General features: G+C 44.6%; 1 protein-coding gene across 1 annotated transcript in view; it reads right to left on the bottom strand.

Annotated features, from left to right (window-relative positions):
• The window catches only part of MAOA (monoamine oxidase A), a 68,862-nt gene that overhangs the window by 15,893 nt on the left and 36,816 nt on the right, over positions 1–16,153 (bottom strand). Inside the window, exons 4-6 of the mRNA XM_049643732.1 lie at positions 5,601–5,705; positions 4,810–4,901; positions 86–227 (exon numbers count right to left, since the gene is read on the bottom strand). Coding sequence (XP_049499689.1) covers positions 86–227; positions 4,810–4,901; positions 5,601–5,705 — 339 coding nt within the window. The remainder of the gene's footprint in view (positions 1–85; positions 228–4,809; positions 4,902–5,600; positions 5,706–16,153) is intronic.

Below are 16,153 nucleotides of genomic sequence, written 5' to 3'. Positions count from 1 at the left end.
AAGCGGTTACCTTGTAAGACACTACCCTGGGTGAGGGCAAAATCACAAAGAAAGTTGGTGGGTGGGGGGAACGGACACTCCGTACCTGGCCCCCGTTGGTAACCGAGAATATCCGAGTGGTGCCTCCACACTGTTTCACGTACCACAGGAACCACAGCGCAGACACCTCGTGGGGTTCAGAGGTCACATTGATGTTCACGAAGAGATACGCAAATTGCCTAGCAGTCCTGGTCACATAACAAGAGCAGCCGTCAGGCGTAAATACATACACACTTCACAGGATATCGCATCTTTTTAAACCACAATTTACAAAGCATTTGTGTTGCTTTTGGGGGGAGAAAAAAAAACTCTCGCGGGCTCAGTCTCTGAAGGAGTGCATGTTTTAACTCTTGGTGAAAATAAGCTTTTCCTTTGCTTTTAGGGAATTCTGGGTCAGCTCCAAATATATTCATTCTGGAACAGTCTAGAGGGTCAATATTCTTGAGACGGATCATTAAGGATGTAATTCTCATTGATTTGAACAAACATTCTCTCTTCTCTGCCTCCACCACTTACTTCCACTCTGATCCAGGCCACCAACATCCCTCACCTGGGATGTGAGGGCAGTGGTGACTCCTCCTGGCATCCCTACCTGGTTTATGACCACACCCTCTTTTGATCCTTTGCCACGTTACAGCCAATGAACTCTTTTGACAGTGCAAAACAAAAACACACTTCATAAAACCCTTCAATGACATGCATGGTAAAAGGCAGAAATCTTGAATGGGGCCACGATATCTTGCACCATCAGCTCCCAGTGAGCTCTCCGACCTCTTAATTACATCACTTTGTCATGACATCCTTAGAGTCCAGGCATACTGTCATATCATTGCAAAAACATGTCAATCTCCCCATCTCAGGGCCTTCAAGAACTGTTTCCCCGCTCTCTCTACATGGAAAACTGCATCCTCCACACCACTCACCCTTCCTATCTCCCACCACCCACAATGGCTCACTCCTGGAAGATACCATCCATTACGCCATCCATCTTTCCGGTCTCCCCCATCCACAGTGGCTCATTCTTGGAAGATACCATTCATCACACCATCCATCCTTCCGGTCTCACCCATCCACAGTGTCTCATTCCTGGAAGATACCATCCATCCTTCCGGCCTCCCACCATCCACTGTGGCTCTCTCCCGGAAGATACCATCCATAATGCCATCCATCCTTTTGGTCTCCCCCATCCACAGTGGCTCACTTCTGGAAGATACCACCCATCCTTCCGGTTTCCCCCATCCACAATGGCTCACTCCTGGAAGATACCATCCACCACACCATCCATCCTTCCAATCTTCCCCATCCATAGTGGCTCACTCCTGGAAGATACCAACCATCACATCATCCATCTTTCCAGTCTCCCCTATACACAGTGTCTTATTCCTGGAAGATACTATCCATCCTTCTGGTCTCCCCCATCCACAACGGCTCACTCCTGGAAGATACCACCCATCACGCCATCCATCCTTCGGTCTCCCCCATCCTCCACAGTGGCTCACTGCTGGAAGATACCATCCATCACACCATCCATCCTTCCAGTCTCCTCTATCTACAGTGGCTTATTCTTGGAAGATACCATTCCCCTAACAATGTTCACTCTTCGTATCTCCCTTAAACCTTGCTCATTCCTGTGATACCATCCTCTAACATCACTCCCTGATACTGTCTACACTCATCCACTGCACCTCATTCTTGGAAGTTACTTAACAGGCATATCATTCACCCTTCCTGTCTCCTCTTACAGCAAGGTAGCTCGTTCCTGGATGGGACCATCCCCTCACACCATCCACTTTTCCTGTCTCCTCCATCCACTATGGCTCATTCCTGGAAGACAGCATGTTCCAACATCCCTATTCCTGTCTCTCATCCACAGACATGTAGCTCATTGCCAAAAAATACCATCCCTTACACCATGTATCCTTCCTATGCCCCCCCCAACACACCTGAGTCACTGTGGTTCCTTCCTGGAAGATACCATCATAAAATGGGCCATCCACCCTTCCTATCCCCCAACATGTACTATGGCTCATTTCTGAAAATACCATCTCCCTATACCATCCACTCTTCCCCATCCCTCCATCCACTGTGGTTCAGTCCTGGAAGATACCATCACCCCCACCCCTGCCATCAACCCTCCTGTCTCCCCCTACCCATGTGGCTCATTCCTGGAAGATACCATCCCCCTCATCATTCAACTACCCTTTCCAGAAAATTATCTCACTACCACATCACCTTCCCGCCCCCAACCCTACCCTCACCACCCCAATCACTGTGATTCTATCCTGAAAAATATAATTTCCCCACCAGCCACTCACTCTTCCTGTCTCCCTTAAACACTGTGGCTCAATATCGGAAGATACCAGCTCCTCACTGTATCTGCTCTTCCAATGTTCCCCCATCAATTGGCACATTTCTGGAAGATACCATGCCCCCCACACCATCCATCCTTCCTGTCTTGCCCATCCACAGTGGCTCATTCCTAGAAGATACCATTCCTTCAAACCTTCCTCCCTTTCCTACCTCCATGGATAATGGCCCATTCTTAGAAGATAGATACCATCCCACCAATCCATTCATTCTTATTTACAGTCTCTCTTCACTCACTGTGACTCAGTCCTGAAAAATGCCAACTCCCCACACCATCCAAACTTTCCCACCTCCCCCCATCCACTGTCGATCCTTCCTGGAAGATACCATCCAGTCAACAACTCTTCCAGTCTTTTCTCTTTCTATAGGGCATTTCTGGAAGATACCCCCCCCGCACCCCCCCCCAACCCCACACACACACCATCCATCCTTCCTGTCTCCCATCACCCTTGTGGCTCATTCCTAGATGATACCATCCCCTCACACCATTCACTTTATCTCCCCCATCACTATAGCTCTTTCTGGATGATAATATGCTCCAAAATCATCTACCTTTTTCAGTCTCTCACAAACAGTCACTATAACTCATTCCTGGAAAATAAAATCCCCTACACCATTTATCCTTCCCATCAGCCCCCGCCCCAGTTACTGTGATTGCTTCCTGGAATATACCATTCCCCCACCAACCATCCACCATTTCTGTCTCCCGCCACTCCCCCTCCATCCACTAGGCCCTATTCCTGGAACATAACATCCTCCACACCATCAATCTCTCATGCCCTTCCTCATCCATTATGGCTCATTCCTTGAATATACCATATTCCTACACCATCTATTCTCCCTGTCTCCCCCCCACCCCCCACTCACTATGACTCACTCATGGAACATACCATCCTTCCACACCATCCATCTACCCTGTCTCCCCCATCCACAGTGGATCATTCCTAGAAGATACCATCCCACCACACCATCCCACCTTCCTGTCTCCTACCACGCACTACGGTTTATTTTTGAATATACTAACTACCAACACTATCCATCCTTCCTCATTCCTGGAAGATATCACTCCTACAGACTATCCACTGTGCCTCATAAAGCTTGCTCATGGAAGACACTATCCCACCAAGCATCCATTCTTGTCTCTCCCAGTCTACTGTGTCTCATACCCGAAAGATACCATCCCCTCACGCATTTCATTCTTACTCTTTCTCCCATCAGTTGGGTCGTTCTTGGAAGATACCATCCCCCCACACACCATCCAGCCTTTTTGTCTACCAGCAAACACTGTGACTCATTCATGGAGGATACCATCTGCATATACTGTCCACCTTTCATTTCTCCCCCCTTCCACTGTGGCTCATCCCTGGAAGATACCATTCCCCCACACCATCCACTCTTCCTACTCTCCTCATCTGTTACAGTTCATTCCTGGAACATGCCATTCCCACACCATCCATCCATTTGGTCTCCCCCCATTCACTGTGGCACATCCCTTGTTGATAACATATTCCCACATCATCCTCCCTTCCTGTCTATCCCCCAATACTAAGGCTCATTTCTGGAAGAGCCTTCTTTCCACACCATCCATCTTTCCTCTCTCTCTCCCCTATCCACTATGTGGCATTCCTGGAAGATACCTTGTCCCCCATACCACCCACCCTTTCCTGTCTCCTGTCATCCACTGTGACTCATTTCAGTTAATGCCCTAAGTCCTTGGTTTATGTTTAAAGACTGCTGCATCTAGGAATCTCTCCCTCACCTTCAGGTCAAGTTCCCTGTTACAGTCACTCCTGCAACATAATGAAATTATGTGTATAATGTCAGTCTCTCCTGCTAGAAGAATATTCCCTCTGTGAGTTTAGGGGCCATGCCTAACAAATTCCCTGCCATTTCCCACAGGTTGGTATGGTGCCTTCAGATAGCAGCCCCAGAAAGCTGACTAAATGATCTGTAAGTAACTCAACTAATGACACAGGTTCTCGATGAAAACATTAGAAAATTTCTATTTCTCATTAACACAGACCAGCTTTCCTTCAGTTTCGTATTTTTCTATACCTGTAGGGAATTAACTTTGATACCTTCCCAAATTGCTTCTGTAGCTGACCACTACAGAATCTGAGTACACAACTACTTGCTTTACCGCAAATCACACAGCCCTTTCGTTTAAAAAAAAAAATCTACTTCCTTCACCTCTTTTTCTATTATTTTAGGTTCCTTTTATGTTCGTACCCACTCTGAAGTGTCTGAAGTTCCCCCCCCCAAGTTGCTCCTGACTTAAAGATCATTAGGTTTCCTCGTAACTTTTTTCCTCCAGCTGATTACAAAAAACACCACAGTGCAAGATCGGACAGAGAAGATCCAAAGAAAAGATAAAAAAGTGAATTTTAAATAGTCGAGGATTACTTTGTCCAGCAGATTTTATCGATGAGCTCTTTCATGGTCATCTTGTCCCATTCCTTAGCATGTGGGGCCTCCCATGGTGCATCGGCTGGAATCTGCAGAGGAAGAAGGGCCCACAAAGGTGTGCTGGTTACTGCCTACTGCCCCACTAAGAAGGCTTGAGAAGCACCCCTTAACTCCAGCCTCTGTGTCTGTGTCGGAATGAGTGATTGTCATAAAATTCTACTATAGACAGTGATGGGGTTGGGATGGATAGGTCTTTGGATTCTATGCCTTAATGCTGTTGCCAAAATAATAATTATTATTACTATTATGCAAAAAAGGGGGGAATTACACATAAATGTATATATAAATTAATATGAAATTATGATGATGTTGATCATCGTTATCATTAAGTTCCCAATTTAAGTATGAGAGCTTGGGACAAGGCAAAAATACTCTGGGGGAACAAATCCCTCTTTCCTTTACTGTCTAAAGTGGTATCACACATGAGTAAGACAACTATGAGCAGGACACCTGGCAAGAATATGTCACATGAGTTCTCACGTGGCATAGAGCTAGAAGCACACAGGCATGACAATCAGAGCATGACAATTCAATGGGTTTGAATCCTGGTTCCCTTGCCGTGTGGTGTTGGGCAAATCGACGTAACCCCCGGCACTCATTTTCCTCACAAGTGGAAATGATATGCATTAATGTCCAGAGCAATGTTCCCTGAACTGTTGGAAGGATATGAAACAGGTGCTATTGTTATTTTAGTAACAGGTCACAGGTAAGCCGAACACATGTTTTACCTCCTTCCCCATGTTATCCATTGTCCGCCACAGATTGTTGTAATCCAAATACGCGATAGGATTCCACACCGGAGGAAAGGCGCCCCGAAAAGGATAAGTTTTCCCCTATAAGACAAAAGCAAAGGATAATACCTTAAAATAGGATGGCATTCGAAAAGACAAAACCAAGCCAACCTGACAGCCATTTTCAAACTAACAGTATCCTCTACTGTTACAAAAAGCGTCACCTTTGATGGAAAGTAAATAACATTTTGCCTACACCAGCCCCAAATTTCAATTAGATTAGCAGAATTCCCCGTGGTGCTGTGCTACTAGTTTTTAATTTATAGGGAATAATACCTGTGAACTTATTTCTGCTTATAGAGAGAAAATAAAGAAAGGTAGCTCATCCTAATATCTAATGCCGATGCCGCAACATTCTCAACCCTTGAGTTTCTATCTAATCTCTTTGGAACGATGTTCCCACTCAGATGAGACCAGAATGGTGACACACATAGAGGACCTTGGACCACATAGAGGGCTGGAACCACAAAGCAGAATATCTGAGACTGTGCTGTAGGGTTCAAACAGGCGAAATAAAGAGACCGGCTAGACCAGCAACGGTGCCTGAAGTCAAGAGTCAAAATATGAGAACCCGGAACAATGGGCATTTGACATTTCTTGGTCGCCCAGCATCCACACTTCCTTTCAAGTATTATCCTGGTTTCTTTCTGGGAAACTGCTTCTCCTCCTGGGTATCATCGCCCAGTATAGCAGGCAATGGGCTAGATCCTTTCTCCACCCACCCTGGCTCCTGGTGCAGCCAGGCTGAGCTGGGCCAATCACGCACTCTCTGACCCTGGAACGAGTCGCCCAACAACAGCAGGAAGCTGACTATGGGTTCTTCTTTCCCATGGCAGCATGCTGCACAGATGCTTCCTGCTCTAAACACTATGGCTGTGGTTCCTGCCTCTGACTTGCCAGAGCTCCCCTGATCTCTGCTTATTCCCAAGTGTGGCCCTCCAGGCTCTCGATGATTCCCCTGTTGGCCCGAGTTGCTTTCTATTGCTTGGTACCAAGACCTCTAACACAAAGACAGCGATTGACGAGCAGCCATTTATTTCATCTCAACTGCATGACAAGCCCTGCGCTGTGTAAACACAAGCGTGAGGCAAGAGTGAATCCTTGGGAAAAAGAGACCAGGTCTAGGTATGTTCTAAGGTCTTATTTCTTAATTTAGTTCCTTTAAAATAAAACATCCAGAAGATCAAAATGTCGTCTACTAATACAGTTTTGCATGAGATTTAAAAAAAATTTTTTTAATGTTTATTCATTTTTGAGAGAGAAAGACACAGAGTGCAAATGGGGGAGGAGCAGAGAGAGACGGAGACCCAGAATCCGAAGCAGGCTCCAGGCTCTGAGCTGTCAGCACACAGCCCAACGCAGGCCCCAAACCCACAAACAGCGAGATCAGAGCCGAAGTCAGACGCCCAACTGACTGAGCCACCCAGGCACCCCCTATTTTTTTATCACATAAAAACATACTCAATATTTGCAGAAAGCCTATTGTATGGACTGTACAATATTAAGGACTGTGTTGGACTTAAAAATTTTTTGTAAGTTTATTTATTTATTTTGAGAGAGACAGACACAGTGCAAGTGAGGGAGGGGCAGAGAGAGAGGGAGACAGAGAATCCCAAGCAGGCTCCGTGCTCCGAGCACAGAGCCCGACACAGGGCCTGAACTCACGAAACCACAAGATTATGACCGGAGCCAAAACCAAGAGTCATACACTTAACCAACTGAACCACCCAGGTGCCCCATAACTGTGTTGGATTTCAAAAGGTGGGAGGTAGCCAAAGCAAAACTCTTGACCATCAGGGAAAGGACGCAAAACCTAACAGCATTTGCATTCATGTGCACGCACTTGCACATGGACGCGTGCACACACACTTCAACTGAGTAACAATATACGGCAGCCATTAAGTGATAGCTAGTTTTGCCTGCCACAGTAGCAAATTCAAACAACCTTGGCAGATCATGTGATCTTGTTTCTTATCTGAAAAATGCGATGTTGTTATGCTGCAACACGACTCCAAACCTTTATCATCACCACCGCCAATATCACCACCATTATTTCTGACATTCATTGAGATCTTTCTCCATGCCAGGCCCTGGCTAAGCTCTTCGTATGCATTCTCTCTCCCCAACCCTGTGGAGGCAAGCCCTGTTACTATTTCTATTTTATAAATGAGGAAACTAAAGCCCAGGGATATGAGCTAGAAAATAGTAGAGCAGAAATGTCCTGTTCCCAAAGACTTCTTTGATCATAAACATTAGGCTTTCTGGCCTCCTATGTGGTCAACAGAATGTGGAGATAGAGACATCTTAACCTTCCAACTAAATGAAAGACAACTTGGGAAATGTGAAAGTTTAGAAATCTTCCACACACATTTTTTATGTTTCTGAGGAATGCAGATGGAGACGAAGAAGCTCGGGGGTATTAGCTGACTGTTGAGGAAACAGGGTGAACCCTGAAAAATGCTGAAGCATGTTTGGAGGAAAATAGGCAGACGTTTTACCCAGAACGCAAAACCAGCTATGGAAAGGAGTCAGACTGGGCTTAACAGCTCATGGGCAGCCTTCAGAACAGCTGGTTCTCATTACAATTCTTCCCTTAATTGAAATCAGGAAAAATCTACATTTTTCTCGGTAAAATGTGTTTATACTCAAGTAATAGTCTCATACGAAGCTGATCTTTCCTTTAAAAAAAAGGATTTTTTTATAAAAACAAACATGCTCAAACATCTGGGGACATTGAGAAAAGTATCATAAAGATAGTTCAACAGGGGCGCCTGGGTGGCTCAGTCATTAAGCGTCCGACTTGGGCTCAGGTCACGCTATCTCGGTCTGTGAGTTCGAGCCCCGCGTTGGGCTCTGTGCTGACAGCTCAGAGCCTGAAGCCTGCTTCTGATTCTGTGTCTCCCTCGCTCTCTGCCCCTCCCCACTCAAGCTCTGTCTCTCTCTCTCTCTCTCTCTCTCTCTCAAAAATAAATTTAAAAACATTAAAAAAAAAAGGTCAACAAAATGTGTTCCACATTCCTAATGAAGTTCTTCTCAGGGTGGTCAGGGTGATCTGACCACCCTGGTTTCTGAAAGGAAACCAGAGTCTCCTTTCACACAAGGCCCGAAGACCCCGTGATCTGCACCGGGATAAACAAATAAGTGGCAGGAGAAGTAAAGAATTCAAGGAGACGGGGGGGCAGTCGGCTAAGCATCTCTCTTGGTCTCGGCTCAGGCCGTGATCTTAATGGTTCCTGAGTTCAAGCCCCACATCAGGCTCTATGCTGATGGTGCAGAGGCTGCTTGGGATTCTGTCTCTCCTCTCTGCCCCTCCCCTGCTTGTGCTCTCTCTCTCTCTCTCTCTCTCTCTGTCAAGATAAATAAATAAAGTTAAAAAAAAAGAGAGAGAGAGAGAAAGAGAGCGAATTCGACAAGACAGAAAAGTCTAGCCTGGCAATCTTTTTAGAAACGGGAACCATGCAGTATTTTAAAAGATCATCAAGGCCCACCACGACATTAATTTTTATCATGTTGACAGAGGTACCAAGTTGATAACGGGATTTTTCATAAATTAGCTTCACTCTTCATGTCTGGCTTCTCTGTTGTTTTTTTAATGTTTATTTATTTTGAGAGAGAGAGAGAGAGAGAGAGAGAGAGTGAGAATGTGAACAGGGGAGGGGCAGAAAGAGAGGGAGACACAGAATCCGAAGCGGGCTCCAGGCTCTGAGCTGTCAGCACAGAGCCTGACGAGGGGCTTGAACCCACAAACTATGAGATCATGACCCAAGCGGGAAGTCGGATGCTCAACCGACTGAGCCACCCAGGTGCCATCTCTGCTCTTATTCCACTAAAGAAGTTCATATATATGGGCACAGGCACCTACATGTCACCTCTACCTTTCTCAGAAAGCTCTAGAAGGCTTATTTCCTCCACGGCCTGCTTCTAAACTCAACAGCAATGGCAGGGAGTGGAGCTGTCTCTTGATTGAGTGAGAATGGCCTGCAAACCAGACCTTCTCACTCTCTTAAATGTGATTGTATTGTTTTCTCACAAAGATGTCCGCCCTTTTTCAATATTTCCAAATGGCTACTGCTCCTTAGAAATGAAAGGGAAAAAATCTTGAGTAAAGGTCAAGTCCATTTTGTACCTATACTCTGGAGCTTTCCACCCCTTCCAAAGTGGCCTTTCATCTCTAAAGCACAGTGTCTTTGACACAGCAGAAATGGCTGAGGTCGAGAAGAACACAATGTCCCTGGAACCGTGCCCAAAATACTTAAGTCCCTTTGAGAAACCACATCCCTCATCTACCGATATTTGTAATAACAAGAGACTATTGCCAGGAGATGGCAGTTTACGGCTCCCACATCATTCTTTATTGTTAGTCCTGGAAGATAAAGCAAGTTTAGAGTAAGCAAATAACATTTACTGATTGGCAACCTTGTTGGGAAAGTTTCATCTCTCTGTACTTTTATTACTTTAGTTAAACAAAAGGAAGTGGGTGTTATTAAAGAGGATCACAGGCCACCGAGGAAAGCTGCCAAATATTTTTTTAATCATCTTGAAAATAAACAGATATGTTCTAGAATGGTTTAGGAACAAGTCTGCCCAACCCCTATGAATTCCTTGGCACTCTTCTAGTCCCACTGTTTTGCGACAAGCCTATAAGAGAACGATTTTGGTTTGTTTTCTACAGTACACAATAATGCTTTAAATAAAGAAATCAGGGGTGCCAGGATGGCTCAGTCGGTTAAGCATCTGACTCTTGGTTTTGGTTCAGATCATGGTCTCACACATAGTTCGTGGGTTTGAGCCCCACATTGGGCTATATGCTGACATTAAAGCCTGCCTGGGATTCTCTGCCTCCTCTGTCTTTGCTCCTCCCTGAGCATACCCTCTCTCTCTCTCGAAATAAATAAATAAACTTAAAAAAAAAATCACCTAGGCGGGGTCTGGCTGGCTCAGTCAGTGGAGCATGCGACTCTTGATCTTGGGGTTGTGAGCTCAAGCCCCATGTTGGGTGTTGAGATTACTTAAAAATAAAATAAAATCTTAAAAAAAAAAAAAAAGGATGTCCATCAACTGATGAATAGATAAAGAAATTGTGGTTTATATACACAATGGAGTACTACAGGGCAATGAGAAAGAATGAAATATGGCCCTTTGTAGCAACGTGTATGGAACTGGAGAGTGTGATGCTAAGTGAAATAAGCCATACAGAGAAAGACAGATACCATATGTTTTCACTCTTATGTGGATCCTGAGAAACTTAACAGAAACCCATGGGGGAGGGGAAGGAAAAAAAAAAAAGAGGTTAGAGAGGGAGAGAGCCAAAGCATAAGAGACTCTTAAAAACTGAGAACAAACTGAGGGTTGATGGGGGGTGGGAGGGAGGGGAGGGTGAGTGATGGGTATTGAGGAGGGCACCTTTTGGGATGAGCACTGGGTGTTGTATGGAAACCAATTTGACAATAAATTTCATATATTGAAAAATAAGTAAATAAATTTAAAAAAAGGAAAAAAAATAATCTAAAACGAGACCCATTAAACAGGATGGCAGTATTGTGTTGTATTAGTAGCCTCTTGGATAAGTAAAGCCAATTGACAGAGCATTCGAAAAATTTGTTTTCCTCTTCCACAAAAGCCATGAACTGAGGAGAAACGGACAGTTAGAAAAAAAGATGAAAATGTTACACTGTGAAGATGAGTGGCTGTTTTTCCAGAACGGCTTTATTAAGACATAATTCATGTACTCAATACTCCACCCATTGAAAGTGTACAATTCCACGGGCTCTGGCAGATTCACAAAGTCACGTATCCATCACCACATGTGACTTTAGAACATTTTTGTTACCCTAAGAAGAAACCCTTAGTCATTAACAGTCACTCTCCATTCTTTTGCAAAACACCAGCACCTTTTTACATTCCCACCCATAATATATGAGTTCCAACAGCTCTATTTCCTCACCAACCCTTGGTATTGTCCTTTTGATTTTAGTCATCCGGGTGGGTGCACAGCGGTATCTCAAGGTAGTTTTGACTTGCGTTCCCCTAATGACTGATAATGGCCAAAGTCAAATTAGGCTTGTTGAGTGGATGGTCATGTTGTTCAGTACATACATCGTCTCCATCTTTGCTGCCATGGCCACTTTGCTATGCGGGCCCACTGAACAAGTGATAACGGAAAGAGAGGGTGTGGTGGTTTTGTAAGGTGTTGACTTGTCCAAGCTGAACTGGATTTCCCAGAATTTTCTTTCCTATATACTTCTGCTAAAGGTAGCTCATAGCTAGACTGTGGTACATCATATGGACAGGGGCAGGACAATAAATAATCCAATCTTACTCTCCTAACCAGTGTGCCATGTTCCAAACCAACCCAAAGCCATTGGGCAAGGGAGTCCAGTTGATTCTGACCTTACAGGTCTGCTTTCCTGGGTGGAGAGTAGGGTGGAGAAGGGTGGAGAGTGGATCTGAAGGTACTTACAGGTTGAAAGATAACAAAGACACTGCTATGTTTAATGACACAAGGATGAAAACTAACAAATCACTTCTGTTTGCTCTGAATCCATCACATTGGCTATACAGACTCTATCAGCTCTCAGGTATATGATTACTATTGGCCAGGCCTTTGTCCCCCAATTTGGTATGTTCTAATCATACCATAGGTCAAAATGCATCAAGAGCTTTCTACAACATGATCTTTGGGTTCTTTTTTTTTTTTTTTATGTTTATTTATTTTCAGAGAGAAAGAGAGAGAGAGTATGCACGTGCACACAAGTGAGGGAGGGGCAGAGAGGGAGAGATAGAATTCCAAGCAGGCTCTGCACTGTCAGCATGGACCCCAATGTGGGGCTCAAACTCATGACCCATGAGATTATGACCTGAGTTGAAATCAAGAGCCAGACACGAAACCAACTGAGCCACTTAGGCACCCCATAAGCCACTTCTTTTTAGTCCTTCTTTTCATTAAACTTTACTTAAAAATACTAAAAGAAATGATACTTTCTGTTGCGGTTGCCCATTTCCTTCATTAATATTTATTTTCTCTTATACTTTTCCTTAAAAAATCATTTACTTGCTTGACTCTTATTATGCCCAGATCTCATGTCTGATTTCTCTTGGTTTTCACTGCTCTTAGTTAAAGTCTTGCGATTGTAATAAGTGAGATGCATCACAGGCTAAAAACTTTGGGTTGCTTTTGATGAATTTAGCAAGTTCACTATGTCTTTGAAGATATTCGGAAGTCCACATTACATATCTATTAGATCTGTAATATATAAGTGGGTATATATGGGCATATATGTATGTGTGTGTACGTGTATAATTTGTTTAATCCTAGCTGGTGCCTGGCAGCTAGAGTTCATGACTCCAGGATCTTGGTCTGGACTCCCCTGCCCTTCCCATCTGTGCCTTGGTCTCCATGTCAGGAAAACTGAATCTGCAGTGCCACTGAGCTGGACCCTCTACCAGGAGCTTAACAGGATGTGCTTTCTAGATGTGGAGGTTGCAGGTATGAGAAAACACTGATCTGAGAGAAACATGGTCCCAAAGATTCCACCTAGCTGCCTAAGTCAGAAACCACTTCTGCTTCCACTGGCAGACTAGGGCTGCCGTGGCACCTCGCCATTTTCTACATTGTATTAAACTGATTTAGGGGCACCTGGGTGGCTTGGTCGGTTAAGCGTCCGAATTTGGCTCAGGTCATGATCTCACGGTCCGTGAGTTCGAACCCCGCGTCGGGCTCTGTGCTGACCGCTCAGAGCCTGGAGCTTGTTTCAGATTCTGTGTCTCCCTCTCTCTCTGCCCCTCCCCTGTTCATGCTCTGTCTCTCTCTGTCTCAAAAATAAATAAACGTTAAAAAAAAAATTAAAAAATAAACTGATTTATGTAAGAACTTTCCCAACGAGTTTCAACACACCTTAGAAAGACTGCACCTCACACATGTTCATATCTCTTACACTCCCTTGCACATTCCAACGTTCTGAGAAAAGCTCGTTAAAGGGAGGACTAAAAGGGAGAAATACAATTCTTGCATTTACAACCCATCTCTTATCACATCTAGCTCTCCCAGGCTCCAGAAAGGGTCCAGCCTCTTTCTACCCAAATGGCTTCCTCCTTTCCCACCTAAGACAAGATCTTCTTTTTTTTTTAATTTTTAAAAGATTTGATTTTTAAGTAATCTCTACACCCAACGTGGGGCTTAAACTCACAACCTCGAGATCAAGAGTCCCTTCTCCACCATCTGAGCCATGCGGGCGCCCCCCTCTCTTCAGACAAAATCTTCTAATGAATGCCAATTTAGTGCTGATTTTTAATGATCAATGCCATGTACATACCTTTTCTAAAATAGCCATAATCAATATTACCGTCAAATTTACTAGAACTCCCTATGTGTAAGGTGTTGAAGGGAAGAGAAAAGATGGAAATCTCTCAAACCATTTCCTATGTGAGCATTTCTCATGCTCTTTATGGGTGCTGTATGAAAATGGGTTCCATGGTCATGGATCTGGGAAACTCTGGCTTAGAGTTAAATAGCTTTTTTATGTTTAATTTTTTTTTTCTGCCAGTCCTCATAGGACCCCTAACTTGCTAACGGACATCTCGGCACTCAAAAACAAGGCTAGGACATGGAACATTACCAAAATGTAACTGACCAAGAAACACCCTCTTTTGCAAAGCACTTTTGGCATTCTTTCTTCCTATTCTGGCTGGCACTGGCAGGGGCCTGAGGGAACATGGGAGAACATGGGCTAGAAAGAAGAGCTCTGAAAAGCAGAGGATTTATTTTCCAAATGATACTAACGGGAAGATATTCTCATGTGTACGTTTCCTGAACAAGAGCGTGTGTCATCCCACAACAACGAGTCAAACAGGAGAAATAAAATGAAATCACTTGTTGGTCTAGCTAAAATTGCAAGTGCTCTGTTGTTGAATCTCGAGCCTGGGACTCGGCCCCACAGAACAGGGCAGTACAAAGAGAAAGTACGTCGGAGCAGGTCGAGAGGGTCAAGGGCAAAGCAGAGCTTCCTGCCAGACCGGGGGTTAACTGAGGGCATTTATCTTGTGTATCCCAGTGACTGGGCAGACGCAACGCATGGGATTCCTGTAGTGATGTCTCCTGTGATCGTGATGGTGGAGACATGGGAAGGAGAGGGGACCACAAGCCTTTAGATTCTTAGCACAACCTCCCCCACATTTGAACATCAGAAAAGGATTTCTAAAAAAACCTACAAATTGGGGGCGCCTGGATGGCTCAGTCGGTTGAGTGTCTAACTTCGGCCAGGTCACGATCTCACAGTTTGTGAGTTCGAGCCCCACATCTGGCTTGCTGCTGACAGCGCAGAGCCTGCTTCAGATTCGGTGTCTCCTCCTCTCTCTGCCCCTCCCCCATTCACACTCTCTCAAAAATAAATAAACAATTTTTTTAACGTTTTAAAAAATCAAAGATAGACAAATAAAAATCTACAAATTGGGGAAAGTCACAGACACTCAGGATTTCTTTGGCCCAAAGAAGTATGTAGATTAGCGACTGTGCCCACATCTGTGCCCCAGGGTCAACTTTTGTGACTGCTTGCTGGGTAGCAAGTGTGGGCAGAATGGTGATTTCTTCCCATCAGCTGTGAAGCCTGAGGTTTTTTGTAGAGACATTCACCTACTGGGTATGGCTGTGGAAACTAGGCCACCAAGTACTTAGGCAAGCACAGAGAATTAAATCTCGGCCTGAGGTTCCCTGTGTATCACTGGAGTCTGACAAATTACACAAGTGCTGTAGGAAGGAAAGGAAATGGACTAGTAGATCAGGAATCAATCTCTCTGTTTGAAAAACATGACATGTGAAAAGTCCTTTAAATGGAAAGGACTCAGTTCCACAGCTTTTGGGATCAGAGTGTTTATTACATTTAACAATACTCAACACTGGGGTGCCTGCGTGGCTCAGTCGGCTAAGCATCCAGCTTTTGATTTCGGCTCAGGTCATGATCTCAAGGTTGAGAGATCGAGCCCTGAGTGTGGCTCTGCACGGGGTGTGGAGCCTGCTTAGGATTCTCTCTCTCTCTCTCTCTCTCTCTCTCTCTGTCCCTCCCTTTACAAAAAGCAAACAATAAAATGAAGTGCCTTGAAACAGTACTGGGCTGCTCAAATAGAAGTATCCACATTATTATCATTATTTGTCTCTTCAGTTTCAAGTTCTGTGTTCGCTTAGGTTAGTTATCAACTAGGCTTCTGCCTGCTTGTTTCTCTCTCACTCACTTCTGTAGGACCTTGAACGAAATACTTGCATTCTTACAACTTTCTCTTATCTCTTAAGAAAAACTGTCACTTACTAAAACTCTGCAGTCCACCCAGTTTTCAAAAGGTATTCATTCAACGACCTTGACACAGAAGCAAAAAAGCTTAGGGCGCCTGGGTAGCTCAGTCGGTTAAGGGTCCGACTTCGGCTCAGGTCATGATCTCACAGTTCATGAGTTCGAGCCCCGCGTCGGGCTCTGTGCTGACAGCTCAGAGCCTGGAGCCTG

This window comes from Panthera uncia, chromosome X (assembly GCF_023721935.1).
Source record: "Panthera uncia isolate 11264 chromosome X, Puncia_PCG_1.0, whole genome shotgun sequence".
NCBI lineage: Eukaryota > Metazoa > Chordata > Mammalia > Carnivora > Felidae > Panthera > Panthera uncia.
The sequence above is the reverse complement of the archived record's forward strand: the minus strand, read 5'-3'. Positions and strand labels throughout refer to the sequence as shown.